We start from the raw sequence: 22,467 nt of genomic DNA on the forward strand, positions 1-22,467 counted from the left end.
TTGTCCCTTACTTTAATAAAACTCTGCTACACAAAAGCTCTTGAGTGATCAAGCCTGGTCCCTGGTCCCAAAGCTAAATCTTCGGAGATCACAAATCCAACATCGTTCATGGTAAGCTATCAGTGATATCACTGATCATATTTATAAACATGATGTTATTAATTCAATGAATATGTCTCTACTCCCACCATAAAGGTCACCAGATAAAGAAAAAAGAAAGTCTAATCACATAAAGGAATATAAAACTATTTATTGACCACTGTTCACCAGTATTTACAATAAAGTAAACAATATACAGTTGAATAACATTCTGATTACTACAAAGTTATTGTTTTTCTTGGCTTCTGCTGAACTAGTAACCCAATATACTGAGAAAATTGAGCCTTCGTGTAAGGAATGGATCAGAGTCAAGTCTGAAAAAACATGTAGGTCAAGCATAGATTAGAAAAGTTTGTTCACTCATTTATTCCTGTAGATCATACACTGCCAATATTTTAAAACTATCTGATTAGGTTTCAATGAACAAATCTGAGACATCCCATGTATCACAACATTTCCTAAATATAGCACAGAGACTTCAATTTCTTGTAAAACAATGGTTCACCAAAAGGAACCATCAAGTGTCCATTTAACTAAGTTTTGCTTTGCTATATTAAAACATACTAGAATTTTTCTACTTTTTTCATTTGGTTGGGAAGGTTGTTGACAGTGATAAAAATTCTCTTTCCAGGGTTTCTGCATATAAAACTGCACTTATATGCAGATTCTGATAGGGATGCTTTAAAAAATTACCCAATTTAAACTCCTTAATTTATCTAATTAATTGCAAAATTATTTAATTTGAAAGGTTAAGACTTAAATTTTTAATCTAAGTTGAAGTTCTTATATTGCTCAAAATGATGTAATTCCAGAACATGGGCTTATCCATGGTTATGAAAGGCTGTTGTTTAAATATATTTACCAAAACAAAAACCACAACAAAAAATTAACTCCCAAACAATTTACATGTCTTTTATGTATACACATATAAAAAACTCAGAATGGTCCTCAGGCATATATGAGTTAAATGCAAATTCTAAATTCTGATTGAGTAATGACTATGGAGATTTCCTCCAACATTTAGAAAAACTGTTCTCTAATGCTGAGGAAATAATATATCATGGTATCAAATTCTTTCCTACTGAAGGAGGCAACTACAGAAAGCTTTTATTTGTTCAAAGTAACCAGTGCTACAGATGGAAAAAAACAAAAAACCCAATATAACTTCCCCAATATTACTTCAAAACAAACGTATCAAACCTGATTTTCATTAGAATGTAGTTATTTCTTCACACTAATAAATCAAAAAACCAAGACCCACATTTTATATATATATATAAATATATATAAAAGGCAATGCAAACAATTATTGAGCCTCATCTTCCGGACAAGAATGCCAAGTTAGTCTCTCTTCATAAAAAGCAATTACAATTTGAGGACACTTCATATTTGCCTCTTTTGCCAGTACCAAGTCTGCCTCATCAGAATCTTTCCTGTCATGAGAGAAAAAAGTATTCAGTTAAAAAGCCTAAACATTTTTTTGTCAAGTGATAACCATGCATTTCAAAAATCGTAATTCAATCAAAACGTGTTTAAGTGCTTCAAGAGGGTTATGTGGTTACTTGTAGCTGTGTTCCAATAAAATTGCATTTTCCAAGACAGGTCAGTTTGCCAATCTCTGCTTTAGCTAAGTAAAAGCGAATCATTCTTTCAACAGATAACTACTTTCTACCTAGAGCTTCCCTGGTGGCTCAGTGCCAAGAATCTGCCTGCCAATGCAGGAGACAAAGGTCTAATCCCTGGCAAACCACTCTAGTATTTTTGCTTGCAAAATCCATGGATAGAGGAGCCTGGTGGGCAATAGTCCTTGGGGTTGCAAAGAGTCAGCCACGACTTGGTGACTAAAACCAACTTGCTACCTAATGATTGTGAACTATTTATAAAGCCTAGATAGATAGGTTTTTAAAAAATTCATAGGTTTTTTTTTTTTAATAAAAAACATATCTATTCTTACTTTAAAATACAACAGCAATTCACACTCACCATTTCATGAGGAACATTAATTCTCCACTGCTGTCTGTGGCACCAATTATTCGTTCTGGATCAAGACCTCTGGCAAAACCTCTTGGTTTATCAGCCTGTTCAGAAAAAGTTAAATGATTACATAAATGTTTCCACATATTTCATCATAGAGGAAACTAATATTAACTTCCAATTTGTCTTCATGACATATAGCCTTCTGATAGTGAAACAATGATTAGAGCAAGAGTACTAAACACCTTTTAATTTCCATTAAACTTATAAGCAGAAAAAATAAATCTGGATGTCTATAAAAATATTCTGAATCATAAATCAAGAAAACAATTTTTTTCAAAGACACAAAGCAGGAAAAAACCCAAATCTCTTATTTTTAATGATTATAAATTCTTGAAAGTAGTATTTCAAATTACTTCTAGGAATCAGTCTAAATTACATATTTTTAAAAGCATAAACTATAAATAGCAAACCTGTAAAAAGTTTAAAAAAACTGACAGTAATCAGTGCTGTAATCAATCTGAACGATAACAAACCTTATAAAAATAAACCTGTGGCTCTCAAAAGTGTGGTCTGAGGGACCCCCAGGGATGCTGAAAACCTTCTGGACTATTTATCTTCATGATCTCCTCTTTTCATCTATCTGTGACTTCACATAATATTCACATACTTCTACCAAGCAACATATCACAGCAAACTGAATACTGAACCAAAGTCTTATTAAGACAAACACTGACAAAATTTGCAAAAATGTAAAATGCCAGGCCTTGTTATTCTTAACTGAAAATATGGTATTTTATAAATTTCTACTTTAATTTCAAATGCAGTTAGTACTGACAGTTACAATCCATATAAACAAGTTTTTTGGGATCCTTGAGAATTTCCTGCTGCTGCTAAGTCACTTCAGTCATGTCCAACTCTGTGTGACCCCATAGACAGCAGCCCACGAGGCTCCCCAGTCCCTGGGTTTCTCCAGGCAAGAACACTGGAGTGTGTTGCCATTTCCTTCTGCGATTCAGTAAAGTGAAAAGTCGCTCAGTCATGTCCAACTCTTAGCGACCCCATGGACTGCAGCCTACCAGGCTCCTCCATCCATGGGATTTTCCAGGCAAGACTACTGGAGTGGGTTGCCATTTTCTAGAGTGTAGCAAATCCTTTTTCTCCCCATGAGACTTTTACATCATTACCTCAAGCTCTGGAGTCCGACTGCCTAGGTTATAATGATGCCCCTAACCTTTGTGGCTTTGGGAAAGTTAACTTGTGATTCAGGTTCATTTTCCATAAAATACATACTATTAATACTATCTGTTTCATAGACATTTCAAAGTATCTGAAACGCAAATTTAGTTATTCAGAACACTCCCTGGCACATTACATGGGCACAATACAGGATAACCATTGTTCCTTAGTGGCTCAGTGGTAAAAGAATTCACTGGCGAATGCAGGAGATGGGGGTCCGATTCCTGGGTCAGGAAGATCCCCTGGAGAAGTAAATGGCAACCCACTTCAGTATTCTTCCGTGGGAAATCCCATGGACAGAAAAGCCTGGCAGGCTACACAGTCCATGGGGTTCCAAGAGAATACCACAAGACTTAGCAACTAAACAACACTGTTATTAAATGGTGCTTCTATGGAGCATGTGGTAGACTTTCAATTTACTTATAAATGATTCTTAACATTGCCACCTTTTTGCTTTGGTTGCTAAAGCATTCAGAACCAAATCTGTAGCCCCCATCTGTTTTCCTTCTATAAAAACAAAGATAATACACCTACGATCTTGACAGAGTTGACATTAAGTTATTGGACTACCTGTAAAGTACTTATAGTTCAAATTACCTATTTTTAAATCCAAAGTCCCGATCAATAAATCTGTATTGTATATTAGGTCCCCAAGCCTAGATATAATTCAGACCCAAGATTTTTCCCTAAATTACCATGTTAGGCCAAAAGGCAGGGCAAGTATAATCAGTTTTAAAATTGAGGGTAGAAGCAAGGATATAATTTGCCCAAAGCCACAGAGAAACCAATAAAGCAAAGGTTGATTCAAAATACACACGCAGTGAATGAACCAGTTTTCTCAATTCATGCCAATAAAAAAACTATTATGCAAGATTATATACTTCAAAATCAAAGTATTTTTTGGGAATACCAAGGATCATATACCAAAGTTTTGGTCACTACCACTCACTAATGACTGATAATCAGAACGTGTGATATAGATTGTTTTCACTGTATTGTAAGTGATTTTCAATGAAATAACTTTGTATTGTTTTTATTTAATACAGCTGGTTTAGATCAGAGGAAATTGTCTCATCTGGCACCAAATCCATCAATATACCCAAAATAACAGTAGCACAACGATTTAAAGAAATGTAAGTGCTTACTGGACATTTACACAATGTAGGGTTAAATCATGCCTCTCCTTTCATCCTAAGTATTTAAAGAGCCTTTTTAATGATATTTTTCAAGTACTCGTGTCTTAAAAAGTATTTAAAAAAATCAAGCCATCCTTTTACAAAGAAGCCAGTCTGCTGGCCAATGTTTTATACTTACAGCATCTCTTTTCTTCTTTGATTTGCTATCATCAGATTCACTGTCAGACAAAGATTTTCTTTTTGTTCCATCTTTTTCTTTACCAGCTTTTTGAGAATTAAGAAATGCTTCAATTAACTCTGGACAATCTAAATTTTCTTCAGGTTCCCAAGTATTGTCTGCACTGTGTCGTTAAAAAAAAAAAAAAAGTTCTTGGTTAATAACCACTGTCCAGATCAATTTAATAATACCCGAGAAAAAGTGCTCTGTACTGCCGATACTTCCCCCTACCTCCTACCCCCTACATGAAGAATCTGTACTTCATTTTGTGTCTACTTGCACAGTTTGTGCTCAGCGGGTAATGTGTCGTATTACCTCCCAAGTAACTGAACCTGACTAGCGGAATAAATGTAGCTAATATTTTTCCAAGTTATATGGACAACTCACTTTGGAATTTCTCACTTTCTTTCAGAAAAGTGAATTCTGGATCCCACCCCAAATTACTTTATCAGATAGTGCCTAGGGTTAAGGCCTCCAATACTGTGTTTTAAAAAACGTAATTCAGAAGCATTCTCAAACATGAGACAGTATTTTCAATTTCTGCTGCAGTATTTCAATTCTACTCAGAGTGGGAAATGAAAAAAGAATTTTTTTTTACATTTTTAATTGGTTGGGGAAAAATTTCAAAATAAAAATCATGTTTTTGGGACCCATAAGCAAAAGCATTATTATGAACAGTTTACTATATTGCCTATTGTTGCTTTTGTACTATAGTCACAAAGTAGCTGGGACAGAAAGCCAAAGCCCCAAAAGCTCAGACTATCTTCTATACTGGGCTCTTTAGGGAAAAAGCTTGCCCATCTCTGATACAAGGCCAAGATGACCATTTTCATGTTTTTCAGAAGGGCTGGAAAGAAAATGAATGTCAATTACCAAATGTGAAAGTGAGATCAGCCTACAACATTTGTGACAAGATTGCCAACTTTGTGTGCTTTGATCCAAAAAACTTTTACAGAACTACACACAATGAAATGAATCATTTTAGAGATGCTAGGAAAGATGCTTTAAACCTCTGGTTACAATAAGGTCTGTTGATGTCCCGAGACTCTAAAATTGGCAGACTTAAGAGTGGAGGAGGACGAAAGAGCTAAAGTGGAGCCCCCGTTCGGTAATGTTATTTCAATAAAATATTACCTAATACATTATACAGGAGATAGCAGGTCCTTAGTCACACTAGTGGCCTCAACCATGGAGAGAAAGAGGGAGGAGTTAATTTTCCAGTGTTTTGATGGGTAAGATACACAGACAAACAGCTTTTAATGCCTCATAGGATAAAACAAACAAAACCCCACAAAACTGTCTGCCATATGAGGGTAATCACTTCTTTAGCAAATTGGTTAAGTCTTACTTAAAATACTGCAGACTTGGTTCTAATTGTAAGAAATTTTTTTCTAGTGCCTAAATCACAAACTTACATATATATATTTAAGCTCAACTAAGGGTACTGCAAAAATAGAACAGAGAAACACAAATCTTCCACTCAAATCATAATTCCCAAATTGCTGTGGAGGTGATTTTAAATGTGAATGGTAAAAGCAGCAGTAGATAAGAGAACCATTATACTCCCCATCTCAACCAAGCTCAGAAAACTGTTGTCCACTTCCACCTATACATTTTCAATAGTTACTGCTCAGTTTTGCTGTTTTTGTGGTCTAAGATTAGAATTCAAGTAAATTGTAGATGATAAAGTGAGTATAATTTCTGCATGTAAGTTATTCACAAAACAGTAACATTATAAAGACTTTTGTTAGCAATTAGTAACAGGGAATATGAAGAACCAGGTCGCTTAAAAAATACCTAGGCTCTACTTAAAGAGATTAGGAGAATAGTAAGCCTAGGGTAGGATCTGAATTATGATAAACACTTTTGTTTAAGACCCACTAGTATACCTTATATAGCTTCAATATTTTTTTAATGTCCACTGTAGGGAAACAATTAATTAGCACAGTATCCAACTACATTAAAAAAAGCAACCTGTACTCTATATAATTATATAAATTTGACTCTCCAAGGTAAGCAACTAGTCTCAAATCTGCTTGTTTACAATTGCAGGCTAAAGCCTTGACTCTTTAAACAAGATACCCTGAATTATAGGTGCCTTTAAATTCAAAGAAATCTATGAAAAAATGGATAAAACTATTTTTAAGCTAAAAACAAATTTTAAACACTACTTAAGTACAGTTAAACATACAATAAAAGCACTGAGATTTCTTACTCTGTAAATCCTTTCCACTTCAGGAAATACTCCACCTTCCCATTCACTACACGGCGGTCCAGCACTTTTTCTACTACAAATTCTTCAGGTTCTGCCTCTTCAACTTTTTTACTCTTTCCGTTTTGCTTCTTTCCCATTTTTTGCTAAAACAAAAGGGAGAGATTTAAGAAATGTCTTTTTGTTTGATTTTTGAGTACATTTTAAAGGCTAAAACTGCTGATATTATCACTGCATTTAACACCTAAATTTTCACTTTTATATCCCAAGGCAAACACTTTCTGAAAAAGTTAACAGATAATCAGCAAAATAAAGGAATGGTTGATTCTATGGGTTTAGCTCAAATCTATCCCCCACTACCCTTCACTGAAATAATTCATCAAAGACATTTCCCTTGAAAATTGTTTTATCTTTTCCTAGTTTTATTTCTACATAGTCTACAAGACCAAGTATAGTAGAGTTTTCACTCATTGTAACTACAAGACAGCAAAAAACGACTATTAGGAAACTACTAGAGACTAATACAAAGGAGAATAACAGCGACAGGTCTTATTAGGTGAACCATAGACCCATTAAAAATATAGCTCCCAAACGCTAAGTAAGACCCCCTTTCTCAATTCAAACACCAACGTTAAAATCTGTACAATAAAGAGAAAAGATAGCTGCAGAACGAAAACGTGGTTCAGAACCCTGATTATCAATTGCAGGGTCAACCAAGGAGACCATAAGTAGGTTAAGGACAAAATCGTTTCCCCATAATTTCGGTAGATATTACTGACCACTTGGAACAATCTATAACACTGTTAACTTCAAGAGGCCAAAATGCTGGATCATTTTAATTCACTAATGAGAAAAAAAAACCCTTTTCTTCCTGGTTTCTCAACAGAAAGATTCTAAACTGGTCAACAAAATTCACTTAAAACAAGGTTTTAAGTGTGTGTGTCTGTGTGTGTTTAACACTATTTGAGAGAAGCAGGACACCAAGATCCCTCTACTTTCCAATAACTCAAAATGGAGACTAAGCGGGGAAACCCCACATTATGCTCATCTTGGAATCATTTCACCTTAAAAGAGGTGCTATTTTTAAAAAAATCTTAATTGTCCAATTACTAAAGTCATCCTGCACATTGCATGAAAGCAGGGAAAATTAACACCAATGCCTCAAGATTACAAAGGACATCAAAAAATATATAATCATTTAGAAGTGTATACACACATTTCTAAATAAATATCCTATGAAAGAAATAAAAATCCTGTGAAATTTAAATAATGCAGCCAGCATCTGATTTTGCTGGATATCATTCTCCATGTTAGACCGTAAAACTCTCATTAGTCAAGATACTTGGATATTGTACTCAGTCCAATAACTTTCTGCCTCTGTACAGTACAACAAAGGTAGTGGCAGTGGGAAGAAAGAAGAAAAATGAACATAACAAAAGCTTACTAGATACTGATCCTAAACGAAAAACAAAACTACATCCAAGAAAGTTAAGAGGCTAACGGAGTAAAGAAGAGACAAAATAAATGCAGAAAATTAAAAGATTAAAAAAATTTAGCAGAGGAAACAAAATATTTACTACTATAGCACTCATAAGCTAGTTTCAAATGCTCATCTTTTTCAAGAGAAAATCCACTCACTTTCCCACTTAAAGCACACATTACCTCACAACACTTAACAAAATTATTTTAAAATGAAAAGTAGATACTGAAGACTATCAAACTGTAAGCAGGAGCAATTTAACAGAAGCATCTATTTGCTTTTTGTATCTATATATCTATCCCCACAGTCTCAGGGACAGGTAGCTCCTTTCCCATCCAATACTTTAAAGATACTGGTGATTGTAAAGCCAATTTAATTATCTACATTTTGGTTTACTGATTACGAAATTTGAAAGACAGTTCATTCCTGAGACGTGTTCGAAGATGCTTTGGGCTTTCCCAAAAGCATGGGAATAAAGAATGCCACCAGACAGGCTTTATATTTCATATTTAAACATTTCTCAGGATGTCTGACTTAAAAGTGCATATCTAATGATGAAACAAACAAAAAAACCCACCAACTTATCCTTTTGTTGTGAAACCCAAGGGCAGAAGTTACAAACCAAAAGGAAATGTTTTGCTCATTTAGATGTTAACACACTAACCTTCATATACTTGCAATTATTAACACAATGTATTAGAATTACATAACTGAATTTCATGATTTTTATGTGAATATTTCAGTGCTTAAATTAAAATCTGTAACTTAACAAGGCTGAATACACATATGTCAACAATCTGTAGAACTTTTAATGAAACCTAAGAATGCAAACTGTGGGTTTAAGAACTGCTGGAGAGAAAAAAAATTGCTCAGAAGATCTAGTCTTCTCTCTTTTCTGGACATGCGTGATGTTTTTCATGCTGAGTATTTAAAAAAACTGCACTGCAATGATTTAAAGTCCTTCTGTATTTTAGAATAAGCACGTTTGAAACATGACAGTAACCAAAACAATTTGAAAGACACAACTTTCATCTCAATCTAACTGTACAAGATATCCGTTTTTTAAACAGGGCAATACTGAAAATACCTGCTTTCTCTAGAATTCAGTATAGAGTAACTTAGAGAACAGTAATCAACAAGGCTTTATTACTTTGTCTGTCTATACCTGTAACCTTCTTCCATGTCACATAAATTTGTGTATCTTTCCAAAATAAAAATACTTGGTAAAACTCACATTGTGCTACCCTCCCAAAATTAGGTTTCTTTAAATGAATCGAAACACTATGAAGTCAAGTGAATGTAATAATTTCCTTTTATGCTCCTAACTTCTCCCCATTAAGTTGTGGGGGAGAGGGAACTTGGAACTACATATGGGTGTAATTTCCCAACCACAGAGGTGCAGTTATAATTTTGGGAGGAAAAAAGTTTGAGTTAGATCCTTAAATATTTTAGGTTTTCATTAACTTACCAATGTAGTTTTATTGGAGGCCATTTTTTATTGCAGACTTGAAGAGCTATTACTAAAAAAATGCATGACAGTTAAGAAGTTTGTAAGACATAAAAAGATAGCTACACGTAAGTTTTTGTTTTGATTCCAACCCCCACCTAGTTAGCCCATGTCATCAAACATATACAAATCCAGAGGAGCAGTTTTAAGATTCTGAGTAAACTAGTGATACGTGCCTGAGAGTATATCAGTGCTGTAAGTTATCTATACAACCTTACTGAGAACCTAGTATCCGCGAAAGCTTTACAGGGTAAAAATTTGACAAATTTTTTTTTTTCCAATCCGAATCCCATTTAAACCATAGTCAGCATTTTAAAAAACTAGCTAAATAACCTGGTTCAAATCAGACAAGTGTCCAATCGATTACAATAATTAGTGTGAATTTCCCCTCTAAGACATTAACAATCGGAAGAGTCGTCTATGTAATTTAATTCTAACTTGGTTTCTTCTTAGAGACCTTCTCAATCACTAGTTGAAAAACTAAAACATACCGAGATGCTCCAGTTACATTTCGTGCCACTTTTGAAAACAAATCAGTTATTTCTGCACTTTCATCCGCTCCCCTTAAACCCCTACCCCACCCGGCTTAACGAGGCCTTAGCGCCCGGCCCCTAACCCCGCCACACGAGAGCGCGGGCCTCGTGGTCAGCGCATCCGCGGGGAGAAACAAAGGCCGCGGCGCGGGGGCTCAAGGGCACTGCGCCACGGGGCCCGTGCCTCTCCCCACCCGGCGGCGGCCACGTAACGGAGCGCCCGCCGCAGTCTGCGGACACTCGGCTGCGCGGATGCGGGAGAATGCACCGCCCTCCCTGGAGGCCCAAGTCGCCGACCAAGCACGGGACGGGAAGGAAGGCCCCCTCAACCTCGTCCGGGATGGGGGAGGGGAGGAAAAAATGCGCTTTGTCTAGAAATAAGGCGGCTGGCGCCACAGCTTTCAACCTTGAGAAGAGTCTCATCCCCTAAACCAACTACAGACGCCGGCCCGAAGCCAGGCCCGCCACGGGGTCTCTGTTCGCTTCTCCTTTCCTTCCCGCCAGGTCCTGACTCGGGGTCCGGCGAGGAAGATAGGAAGCGGGGAAATGCGGGTCTCTGGGGCTTATGCGGTATCTTAAGCAACACCACCGAGTGAAAGCTAGAGAAAAAAAAAAAGACACCGACTTCACCGCCTCTGAGCTGCTCCGGGTCCCGGGTCTGCGACGTCTCCGGCCCTGCGCGCCTCAAGCTCCAGTCACATCCGAGGGGGAGGGGGGCTGGGGAGCAGCGCTGCGCGCGGGGCCGCCGCTGGGGGGAGGGGAAGGTGGCACCGCCCACGCCAGGCAGCCGCCAGGGGCGGGGTGGGCGCGCGCCCCGGGGGGTGGGGCCGCGCGCCGCGCAGTGCCCGCCGGGAGCCCGAGCCGGAGCCCGGGCCCGACGGAGGGGGGAAAGCAGGGGGCGGTGACAGCGGCTCTTAGAGTTCGCGGCGTGGCGTCTGGTGGTCGCCCGAAGGGAGGGCGAGGAGGGAGCTGAGGGCCGCGACCTAAGCCTACTCAGCGGAGGTGTTTCCTGCTTTGCTGCCGCCTTAGCGACTGGCGCCAAAACAGGACTCCGCCCACTTCCTCGCCCCTGGGGTTGGGTGCCTCCAAACGTTGGGGGTGGGTGGGAGGAATCGGGAACTAAGAACGAGCACCACTTTCGACTACCTGAAATGTGGACCCCAAAAACATTGGCCAGGGTTAGGGTGGTGGATCGTTAAGTGTAATTTGTTGACTAGAAGTCGCTTCGGGTGTTTCCGGAAGGGGTCAGTCGGTTCTCCGCGCAGAGAGGGGAGGATAGGAGAAGGTGGGGGAGGGAAAACACAGTGGAAGAGACTACAAAGATTTTTTTAAAACTGGGGACCGAGGAAAAGCCATCGAAGCGTAGCTGTAAGGACCACTTCCCGGGATGAGGGGGCTGGACTTTTGGGTTGAGGATTAAGCTCCTCCCAACAGCGTTAATTTCAAACTGCGCGACCGTTTCTCACCTGCCCTGCGGGGGCAGTCCCCAATTCCGAGAGACAGAAATACGCAGGACTCGAGCCTTCCGCAATTTACAGAGCCCTTTTACGCAACTGACGTCCAGCATCAGTGCTGGCCTTAAAGGGGGAGGGGCACGTACTTGGCGCTAGGAGGTCGTAGAGCGTTCCCGCCATTGGCGGCGGTTAGGACGTTTACGCAACGGCCTGACGTAGGGAAGACGCGTTAGTCGGGGGGAAGGTTCTAGAAAAGCGGCGGCAGCGGCTCTAGCGGCAGTAGCAGCAGCGCCGGGTCTGGAGTGGAGGTGCTCCAGCGGTGTTGTTTCTCGAGCAGCGGCAGTTCTCACTACAGCGCCAGGACGAGTCCGGTTCGTGTTCGTCCGCGGAGATCTCTCTCATCTCGCTCGGCTGCGGGAAATCGGGCTGAAGCGACTGAGTCCGCGATGGAGGTAACGGGTTTGAAATCAATGAGTTGTTGGAAAGGGCATGGCGAGGCCGTTGGCGCCTTACTGGAAGTCGGCCATCCGCCTCCGTGGGAGAGCGGCAGCGAAATTGGGCCACTTCATAAGCGGTTGGTCTCAGGATATTTTTGGAGAGGGGTCGTTAGCAGAGGCCTAATTGTACAGCACCTTCCCCACCCTCAGCCTCACGGCGCCATTTCCCTTTGCTGGGGGTGGGGGATGGGGAGCTTCCACATGGCGGACGCAGCCCCACTTTACTGAAAGTGGGGCGCGGAGGCAGGAATTCCTACTCCGTTTTTAAAGAAGGGTGGTTTGGGGGTCCTGGCGTCCCCGCGTTGGAGCGTTTCGGCGGGTTTTGGGTCCTAGCGAACCGGGCTGCGGAGCTTCCCCTCCCCCCTCCCGGGAACCGGATTTGGCGGCCGCCATTTTCATTTCTCTCCTTCCTCGCAGCGATTTCTTTTTAATTCTCTAGATTTGACTAGCTTGACTTTTTCAGTGAGGACTAGAAGTGGGTAACTATTCATTTCTTTTTTCGGACTGTTTTCGTGCTGTTTCGAGGTGGATTCCGAGTGTGTAGGGAGCTTGGAGCTTTAAAGTCCTGCGCACCTCATTAGAGGCTCGCTCCTTTCCCCTCGATGAAATGGCGCCATTGCGTTCAGGAGCCGCACCGAAGGGCGGGGGGAGGGGCGGCGTTCTCCTGGGCGGTTTCGCTCGGCTTAGGAGGTAAAACCCTCTAGGGTGTTGGGCCCGGTTTCACGCGTGCCACGGTATAAAGACCTCATATTTTGTTTTTCAGTCCTTGTTTGAGTAACAGTTTTACCTGCGTTTCCGGTGATTGAAAAGGCAGTTGAATCGTAGAAAACATAAAATGAAAATTTTAGAGAAGATTATCGATTTTGCCGGAGGCCGTGGGGAAGGAGGTCTTTGGGGGGGGGCGGTGTTCGGTTCAGAATCCTTTATTTTCCTGACGGATTCTTTTTTAATCGTATAATTTATTTGTATTTTAAGTAGTATTTTTACCGGGGAATTTAGTCTTTACTGGGTAAGGTTACGGGTGTTTTTTTAGTGATAAACTTGAAATTATGAGTTTAGTTGTACTCTGATTAAAACATGGCTCGGTCCCTCAATGCGTGTTCTGCTGTATACAAAACTTTTATTAGGCTGAGCCACTGTGTTTTTGAACTTTGTCACTTGCTTTTCTCGTTTATGTTTGCAATCATGGTTGATGATTACATTGATAAGCATAAGGTCTCAAGCGAAGGGGGTCTGCCTGGGTATTTTCATTGACCCTAAGCACGCTTATAAAATAACTTTGTTTGTAATCGATAGTGGACAGCGGGTAAGTTTGGAAAATGAGGTAAGTAATGAGTTTTTGCCTTTTGTTAGTGATTTGTAATGTTGTAGATGTATTTTAGTCTCTTTATTGGGGTTTTAAAAGGCCAGTTAACTGACAAGTGTTTGGAATAAATAAAATATGCTTAAGTGAAGTGTACAAATACCAGTATGTCAAGTTACCGTTTTAATAGATTGTTCTTTTAAGTGTTTGATAAGCTAGTTTGAGAATTTGTCTTTTCAAAAATTTCAGAATCTTAAAAGTAACTGTACAGGCAAAGAAATCTCTGCATTATTACTGTTTTCTAACATGTTGGGAGAATATCATGCATGGAGAGAAACTTGATGGAACTATGGGTTGAGTGTTGTAGTTCTACTTAATTTACCTACGTGCACTTGGTGGCTAACTTTCGTTTCTGAATGTTATTTAACCTAGTCAACTGAAAACCAAATAAAATGATCCAAGCTTCCTTAACTGATAGCCCCAAATACAGAGCTATTAATGTAGCTTATATGCGTGCTGGTTTGTAAGGATTGAGATTTCAGCTCAGGCTCTCTTCTCACATGAAAGTTGTTTTATGCTGTGTAATTTGCCAAAAGACCACTGAGTTCTACATGGTGAAGTGTAAGTCGTAGTGATATTTTGTAACTAGAGAGGATAGTCACAGTGGTCATTTAAATATTTTTATGGTTTTTGAAAATTGAAATTACAGTGTCTTTTACTGTATTTGTCTTTTGGTTCAGTAATAGTGGATTGGGCCATCAACAAAACCAGCTATGTTAAAATATGTGCTTTAGAGACCGTCAATCATAAAAGTCATTTTATACTTTGGTCAGAAAAGATAAATTTTGAGGCTATTTTGCCACATATATTGAACTTTTAAGATTTTCTCTGGAGAGTTGGTATATGAGGAAAGAAAGTCAATACTAAGTTTTTCAGGGTTTTGAAAATTGAGTTACATTATAATCACCACCAGAGGGAGCAATGAAGGGAAACTCATTTCTTAAATGCTAAATCCAGAAACAAATGGGAACTGGGTTATAAAGCGAAAGTTGTTATATTTTAAAAATTTGTATTTGAATATGTAAAAGTGAACTCTGTTCTAAGTTATAGGATCGAATGCAGATATTGATAAGACTCTTAACTTTACAGTCACCAGGGACTAGATTTGCTCTTCTTTCTTCAGAAAGATTTTTTTTAAAACTAAGTGATGCTATATTTGTTTAAACTCATTTAATGTCAAGTAAGTTTATATCAAGCATAATGATTTTGAAACGTGTAGTTTGGCTGAGGCAATTTTTTTTTGGTGTAACACAACTAATATGCAGTTTAACATATGGTTTAAATTTGATGTAAGTTTTTTTTTTCCCCCCAGAAAACTTTAGAAACTGTTCCTTTGGAGAGGAAAAAGGTACTCTGCCAGCAGGTCACCTCATATTTAAGAATTTTATTTCCAGCATACAAAGAGAAAATGTAAATAAAAATTGAAATGCTGTTTTCCTTTGCAGAGAGAAAAGGAACAATTCCGTAAACTCTTTATTGGTGGCTTGAGCTTTGAAACTACAGAAGAAAGTTTGAGGAACTACTACGAGCAATGGGGAAAACTTACAGATTGTGTGGTACGTTAATTGTGGAAGTCCTTAGGGGTACTAATCCTTTAACTGTTGGATTTCTCTGTTAAAGACGTTAAGTGACTTAAAGAAACTCACTTAAATTTATGTTGATTATTTTTAAATGCTGTAAGTAATGAGATTAAATGGTAACATCACTACTTTGTATTTCAAGGTAATGAGGGATCCTGCAAGCAAAAGATCAAGAGGATTTGGTTTTGTGACTTTTTCTTCCATGGCTGAAGTTGATGCTGCCATGGCTGCAAGACCTCATTCAATTGATGGGAGAGTGGTTGAGCCAAAACGTGCTGTTGCAAGAGAGGTGAGCAAATAGGCAACTTGTTTGTTCAATAAACAATCTGGGCTGAAATTCTGTTTCACAGTTAGTGGCTTTTCAAAGAACAAGGTTCTTTATCATAAAGGTGCCTTGCTTAGTATTTGGCCATAAGATAGAAGCCATGTTTATTACCCAGATGGTGTGCTCTTACTCCTATTTGTGGTTTCTTCTGTCAGGATGTCTTTTTTCCTCTTATTTCAGGAATCTGGAAAGCCAGGGGCTCATGTAACTGTGAAGAAGCTGTTTGTTGGTGGAATTAAGGAAGATACTGAGGAACATCATCTTAGAGATTACTTTGAGGAATATGGAAAAATTGATACCATTGAGATAATTACTGACAGGCAGTCTGGAAAGAAAAGAGGCTTTGGATTTGTTACTTTTGATGACCATGATCCTGTGGATAAGATTGTGTGTAAGTGTCTATAAGTGCTAGGATTGTAGCTCTTGAACATTTTAGGTTTTGGGTATGTTAACACCTACAACTTTGTTAAAAAGTAAGCTTGTAACTTAACTATTATAGGATACTGACTTAATGGACTCTGAACTTTTCATTCCAGTGCAAAAATACCATACTATCAATGGTCATAATGCAGAAGTAAGAAAGGCTTTGTCTAGACAAGAAATGCAAGAAGTCCAAAGTTCTAGAAGTGGAAGAGGAGGTAACTTTTAATTCCATTTTTTTCTTAGGATTTATTTGTGTAAATGTTAGTTACTAACCAGGGTGTTTATTGTAGGCAACTTTGGTTTTGGAGATTCTCGTGGTGGAGGTGGAAATTTTGGACCAGGACCAGGAAGTAACTTTAGAGGAGGATCTGGTAAGTCCACCTTTAAAGCTGAGGAGGGTGAATGTGCTTGAAAAAGTTTTGATTGGAGTCTAGGAAGTCTGACCTACTTTGTTATCTGTAAGACTTAAGGTGAGATCGGTCCTAATGGGATATTCTAATTTGGTTAGCAAGAGGTAGTAACATTTAAAATCAGAGTTGTATAGCTCTTAATCATGGACAGATAATTGCAGAGATTGTTTCATGGTCTTCAGTTTCTGGAAGAGTTAAAAGGACATTGTAGCTATTTTAAATTTAGGAGACATTTTACAAATAGTGAGTGGAAATACAGTAGAGGTTTGAAGAGATCTAAAAGTTTCTTTGCTTCAGGCTTTATATATTGGTTAATCTCAGGTAACTATGTAGTAAATAGAAAAACTAGCATTGTCCATTGTTAACTGCTTTTTTATAAGTGGACAACCTGGAGGAAGTAGAAGCTAAAAAATTGAGTTCCATAAACCAGAATAAAATAATCCTCCTTTTCTTCTGCCCTTAACAGATGGATATGGAAGTGGCCGTGGATTTGGGGATGGCTATAATGGGTATGGAGGAGGACCTGGAGGTCAGTTTCTTCTACTTTTTGATAATATGTGTCTAAAATCTTAATCATACCATGTGCTATTTGAGCATAAACATGAAATGTCTTTTCTAAATTTTCATCTTAGCTGTTGAAAATTACTGAAAAAGTTACTTGCAGGTGTTGTTACACTTCTGCAAATGTAAGAATTAAAGATATTAAAATTTAAAAAATAAAAAACTTTAAAAAAATGCCCTATTTCTCAAGCAAAAGAATTGGAGATAATAATATTTTGTATAGTGTTTTTCTCAAAAGTATTAAAAAGTGGTTATGAGCAAGATGAACATTATGACAGCGGAGTGTCTGTAGGAGCACTGTGTTGTCTCATCTCTTACCAGGGTGAATCTACCAGGATAATGTCCCAAAAGTCCCCAAGAGAATTTTTCCAGAACATACCTGGTGTGCTGCTTCCATGCCTAGCTAAGGTTTTAAGCCACTGTTATTAGTTCATGTGTTTTATTGAAGTACAAAAAAGATAGGTACCTACTGACGAATGTCGGAAGAAGAGGTGTGAAACTGAGCTCAGGATAGACCTCATTTCTGGTTTTGCACTGATTAGGCATGACTTAAGTTATACTCCTACATGTCACTATTTCCAGCTTTGTTTTGAAATCCAAATATTGATTTGGTTTTATGAGAAAGAGGAGTTTTTACAGTTAACTGCAAGCAATCTGAAACTACCGATTAAAGTCTTAAGTCAGTGTGAGTTTGCTAATTTCTGGTTCTTCCCCCCGTTTCTACTGAAGAGAAAGGTATGGTGGGCATTTTATTTACGAGAAATGGTAGGTAATTTGCATTAGCCCACACATAGTGTCTGCCCCGACTTACCCCACAAACTTAACACAATAAGTATTTCAAGATACTGTCAAGAGAATCCATAGTATATTTAGTTTGGACCAATGGCATTACAGGTATTTGCAAAGGTTTTACCCAGTTGGTTTGTGGGTAGGCCTTCCTCACTGGCAGCTGTTCACAAAGGTGGATATTCAGAATCTGCCCTTGAGGCTATTTTAGAGAAGATGTTATAGAAAGAATCTTTTACCTGTAAAATTGAGTTTTGGAAAGCTGGAAATGGATGTAATAAGACAGTTCAAATGGCGTTGAAAATACTAATTACTTAAAGGCTTATTTTATAATAGGTGGCAATTTTGGAGGTAGCCCTGGTTATGGAGGAGGAAGAGGAGGATATGGTGGTGGAGGACCTGGATATGGCAACCAGGGTGGGGGCTACGGAGGTGGTTATGACAACTATGGAGGAGGTAATAAATTCACCTGCAACCTTTATGTGGGAATTTGGATTGGAATTAATGGCTTTAACACGTAAGATTTTTCATTTCATTGTTGTCAGTAGTTGTCTTTAAAAATGTAGAACTGTAGATAGGTGTTTTGTATTCTGATTTGTTTTTGTGGGAATTTGTCTAAAATACTTAGCATGTATCATCGGTTTAATACTTGTATGAGGTTCATTGTGCAAAAGTTTCCAAATTTTTCTTACAGGCAATTACGGGAGTGGAAATTACAATGATTTTGGAAATTATAACCAACAACCTTCTAACTATGGTCCAATGAAGAGTGGAAATTTTGGTGGTAGCAGGAACATGGGGGGACCATATGGTGGAGGTAATTAGATTTTTCAGATTAGAGATGAAATGTTAATAACTTCATGACTTGAAGATGACAATTGTTCATTGTTTATGTTTGGGTAACACGTCCCACCAAATACAAAGTGTTGTGGAGATCAAAGTTGTGGGAAAATAAGAATGTAACATCACTTTGGGAAATTATTGTAGAGGTTGGGGTATCTAGTAGTGTAAAATAAATGAACTACACATTTTCAGTGGGATTTTTCCTTTTGGCTGACTAAGAAAAAGCCAAATTTGCTGAGAGCACTTTGCAAGTGGTATAAATTTTGTATGTATCTTTGAAAGCTAGCTTAGTAAATCTGAATTTTTAGTTCAAATCGTTGTTATTCTTGAGATAGATTTTTACATTTTCTTAAGCTGGGTATATTTTTAAATTTCTTAACTTGTATGATTATGGGAAAGAGCCCTCTAAAAGAATAGCAGTGATAATCTATGAATTTGGATAATTTGTCTCTTGAGTAAAGAGGTTAACTAGAAACAAGTAATGGTCTGTGATCTGCTTGTTTTAAAGAGTGGTTATAAAATAATTTGGGAAATTAAGTTTGTTTTCTCTTAATCCATTAATTTTAGGAAACTATGGTCCAGGAGGCAGTGGAGGAAGTGGGGGTTATGGAGGGAGAAGCAGATACTGAGCTTCTTCCTATTTACCATGGGTAAGTAGCTTTTAAGTTTTACATTGTTAATGTCTTGGGAGACCTAGCTGCCAGGAGTTAAAAGCTTTTTAGGATCATGTTATCTTTCCTTAAAATCTGGTTAGATGGATAATTTCATAACCTATTTTTTTTTACTCTTTACTTCTGTTGAAACAGGCTTCACTGTATAAATAGGAGAGGATGAGAGCCCAGAGGTAACAGAACAGCTTCAGGTTATCGAAATAACAATGTTAAGGAAAATCTTATCTCAGTCATGCATAAATATGCAGTGATATGGCAGAAGACACCAGAGCAGATGCAGAGAGCCATTTTGTGAATGGATTGGATTATTTAATAACATTACCTTACTGTGGAGGAAGGATTGTAAAAAAATGCCTTTGAGACAGTTTCTTAGCTTTTTAATTGTTGTTTCTTTCTAGTGGTCTTTGTAAGAGTGTAGAAGCATTCCTTCTTTGATAATGTTAAATTTGTAAGTTTCAGGTGACATGTGAAACCTTTTTTAAGATTTTTCTCAAAGTTTTGAAAAGCTATTAGCCAGGATCATGGTGTAATAAGACATAACGTTTTTCCTTTAAAAAAATTTAAGTGCGTGTGTAGAGTTAAGAAGCTGTTGTACATTTATGATTTAATAAAATAATTCTAAAGGAAATTGTGTAATTATAGACTTTTTATTTTAAATAAGTTAAGGAGTGGGTAGTATAATTAAGGTCTATTGCAAAGCTGTTGTTATATTTGTGTAAGATAAATGCTGGTCAGATGTAAGTGTGTTGTCTGCAATTCATGAGGATTAAATTATCTAGATAACTTAAGGGATATCTCTGCAAGGAGAAACACCTTTTTAGATCTTTTAGATGCTGCTGCTTCAATGCAAGGAAAGGAAAATAACCCCAGCGAGGTACTCTTCAGGGATACAGGTCTAGTACAAGAGAACTCTTTGACGGCTACTAAGGTCAGCCAGTCTTAAAAAACTGTGCTGTTTCTACAAAGCTTTAACTACAGTAGTTTTTAAGGATGCCAACGAAAGCTGAGGGTGTAGAGCAAAATAGTTCTAAGCTTCAGTTAAACTTCTTTAGGTAAGATCTCATTTACTTTTCCTTTCTTAATTTTCCTCCCCCAAAGATAAACTAATACTCTTCAATGGTCTTTCAGTATAGCTGGTTCTTATGTAGTATAACATAGCTATAAATTGAGTTTAACAATTTTATAAACTCAAGAGAATAATTTTTATAAACCCTGTTTTCCAATCTGTCATTTTACTTATATTATTTTGGTTGTTTTTTTTTCCCCCTTTTTTTCCTTCTTTCCCACCCCCTCCCCCTCTATGAAGATTCAGGTGCTTAACATATCATTTTTTTCCCTGCTGGAATTTTAGCATTGATATGAACCATGGACAAGTATATTCTGCTGCCACAAAGACTGTAAAGTGCTTCATTTCAACAGCTGAGGCAAGCCAAGTGATCATTAATAAAGCTTTTCTTGGTTCCTTCAGTGGTGTTGGTAGTAAAATGGTAGGTAAAAGTTAGGCTGCAAGTTAAATAAATCATGAAATTTCCCATCGTTAACACCCTTCTGTATTCACATTTCTTGGATCAAGCATTTTGAGTGAACTAGGGTTTTTTTTTTATTATTAAAAATAAAAGACTTTTTTTAATTTCAATACTGTTCTAGCTTTACATGCATAACAGGATCAGGCTAAGAAAAAGGTAGGGCAAGATGGTTGGATCTACTTTCAGATAATATGTATTTATGAATAAAGTGTCTACATTATAAATCTGTACATATCCAATTCTAAATACTTGGGTTTAAATGCGGTAATTCTTTCCCAATCCCTACCCTATAGGAGAGATATAGGTTGGCTGCTGAAATTTCATTTCTTAGATGTCATCAGAGATTGATTGCCTGGCTTTATTGCCTTTTCAGGAATGTGATAATCAGGGCATATTCTACTGTATGCACCTGAGTCTTCTTTGATCCTAAGACCACCACTGAAGTTATTTAGGTTCTTTGGACAAACATGATAAACTTCTTCAGATACTTTTTTTTTCCTTTGGCAGGAAGGTGTCTTGCTGCAGGTAACTAATGAAGAAGTGGTCAACCACAGAGTCTTCAAGAAATAAGAAATTCTGTACCATCTGAAAGTAGTTCTTGTTGGTGCCTTCATTTTAAAAAAGCACTCTTTTAAGATTAAAGGGAAATGTTTTCTGATAAAACAGACTTCATTTAGTTATAGGGTCTTAATATAAAACAATTACAAATTGAGTATTGTTTGTAAAAGAGTAAACATCAAGTCAGCTAGAGAGATAAATGTTATCATGTTTTGAATTAGGTTTTGTGAGTAGACAGATAAAAATTCTATTTTAAATATAAAGTTATCAAATAAATACTTTTGTATTCAAATAATTGGTGTAATGTTTACACATAAAATGTGAATCTTGTTCTATGAACATTAAGTTGTCTAAAGGATTGCCATCCCCTAGATTTTTAAAGCAGTTTCACAAAGCAAATGCATATTGCCATTTTCCTTTGAATATTGATAGACATAAGAAAAGCATTGTGGACATTACTGGCTGTCCCTAATAAAATGCCATTCTTTATACACTGTATATTCAGCGTTTGAATAATGCTATAGATTTCTGGCTTTGCCTTGTATGTTTAACGTTGCTGGTGGTGGTTTTAAACCAGCTAAAGTGGTCCAAAAGAGGTGGCTGTGCAAACGCATGGAGACATAAAATCTGTGACTTAGGTTTGTTTTGTTGTATTACACTAGTATCATGGTTGTCTTGAGGGTTAAACATGATGGTATACCTGGATGTTCACTTGGAACAATGAAAAACCAAAGGGGACAGAGTAAAGTTGACTGTTTTACTATTTTGGGTCTTAATGAGGTCTCTCACAGGTAAGTCAAAATAATGATGGTTAACAGAAGATGAACTTTGTTTAAAATCTGCATCCATTATTAGCTATAAACTTGTTAACATCTGACTGGATTTATTAGGGAAAATAAGATCTTAAAAACGTCCATCTCTCTGAAGAAGTTAAACTTTGAAGATAAATCAAGTTGGTATAATAAGATCTTAGAACACCCAGGGTTTAACACCAGCACAAATAGGGAAAGGCATTTTAGGATGAATGAACGGGCTGAAATGAACGAACTATGAAATAGGTAATATGGAATGTT

The 22,467-nt window shown here is 37.7% G+C and overlaps 2 protein-coding genes across 23 annotated transcripts; one reads left to right on the top strand and one right to left on the bottom strand.

Annotated features, from left to right (window-relative positions):
* Positions 1-235: 235 nt before the first annotated feature.
* On the bottom strand, positions 236-11,896 carry CBX3 (chromobox 3). Of its 3 annotated transcripts, none has more exons than XM_069588158.1 (6): positions 11,023-11,896; positions 9,826-9,877; positions 6,881-7,023; positions 4,627-4,789; positions 2,083-2,177; positions 236-1,532 (listed from the first exon to the last, which is right to left on the bottom strand). In XM_069588158.1, the coding sequence occupies exons 2-6, from the start codon at positions 9,847-9,849 to the stop codon at positions 1,406-1,408; spliced, it is 552 nt and encodes a 183-aa protein (XP_069444259.1). In that variant the 5' UTR covers positions 9,850-9,877; positions 11,023-11,896; the 3' UTR covers positions 236-1,405. The 3 variants fall into 3 exon arrangements, with proteins under 3 accessions (XP_069444259.1, XP_069444260.1, XP_069444261.1); XM_069588159.1 differs by having other exon boundaries at positions 10,356-11,034; XM_069588160.1 differs by lacking the exon at positions 9,826-9,877 and having other exon boundaries at positions 11,023-11,389.
* On the top strand, positions 11,238-21,892 carry HNRNPA2B1 (heterogeneous nuclear ribonucleoprotein A2/B1). Of its 20 annotated transcripts, none has more exons than XR_011256704.1 (13): positions 11,238-12,303; positions 15,024-15,059; positions 15,157-15,267; positions 15,434-15,580; positions 15,797-16,007; positions 16,153-16,254; positions 16,330-16,410; positions 16,916-16,978; positions 18,133-18,252; positions 18,491-18,613; positions 19,207-19,289; positions 20,662-20,797; positions 21,344-21,892. XR_011256704.1 is itself a non-coding variant. In XM_069588143.1 (12 exons), the coding sequence occupies exons 1-11, from the start codon at positions 12,298-12,300 to the stop codon at positions 19,266-19,268; spliced, it is 1,062 nt and encodes a 353-aa protein (XP_069444244.1). In that variant the 5' UTR covers positions 11,241-12,297; the 3' UTR covers positions 19,269-19,289; positions 21,344-21,892. The 20 variants fall into 20 exon arrangements, 8 of the variants coding, with proteins under 8 accessions (XP_069444244.1, XP_069444243.1, XP_069444248.1 ...); XR_011256705.1 differs by having other exon boundaries at positions 11,241-12,303; positions 20,132-20,797; XR_011256707.1 differs by having other exon boundaries at positions 11,241-12,303; positions 20,132-20,734.
* Positions 21,893-22,467: the final 575 nt, after the last annotated feature.

Source organism: Ovis canadensis, chromosome 4 (assembly GCF_042477335.2).
Source record: "Ovis canadensis isolate MfBH-ARS-UI-01 breed Bighorn chromosome 4, ARS-UI_OviCan_v2, whole genome shotgun sequence".
In the NCBI taxonomy this organism is placed as follows: Eukaryota; Metazoa; Chordata; class Mammalia; order Artiodactyla; family Bovidae; genus Ovis; species Ovis canadensis.

What these genes read in the sequence shown, in the direction of transcription:
- CBX3 (XM_069588158.1), bottom strand. Translation starts at nt 9,849, where the DNA reads ATGGCCTCCAATAAAACTACATTG. An exon ending in CAAAGAAGAAAAGAGATGCT is followed by an intron (nt 2,178 to 4,626) that starts GTAAGTATAAAA and finishes TTTTCTGAACAG; the next exon opens with GCTGATAAACCAAGAGGTTT. An exon ending in TTAATGTTCCTCATGAAATG is followed by an intron (nt 1,533 to 2,082) that starts GTGAGTGTGAAT and finishes CTCTCATGACAG; the next exon opens with GAAAGATTCTGATGAGGCAG.
- HNRNPA2B1 (XM_069588143.1), top strand. An exon ending in TTCTAGAAGTGGAAGAGGAG is followed by an intron (nt 16,255 to 16,329) that starts GTAACTTTTAAT and finishes TGTTTATTGTAG; the next exon opens with GCAACTTTGGTTTTGGAGAT. An exon ending in TAACTTTAGAGGAGGATCTG is followed by an intron (nt 16,411 to 16,915) that starts GTAAGTCCACCT and finishes TGCCCTTAACAG; the next exon opens with ATGGATATGGAAGTGGCCGT.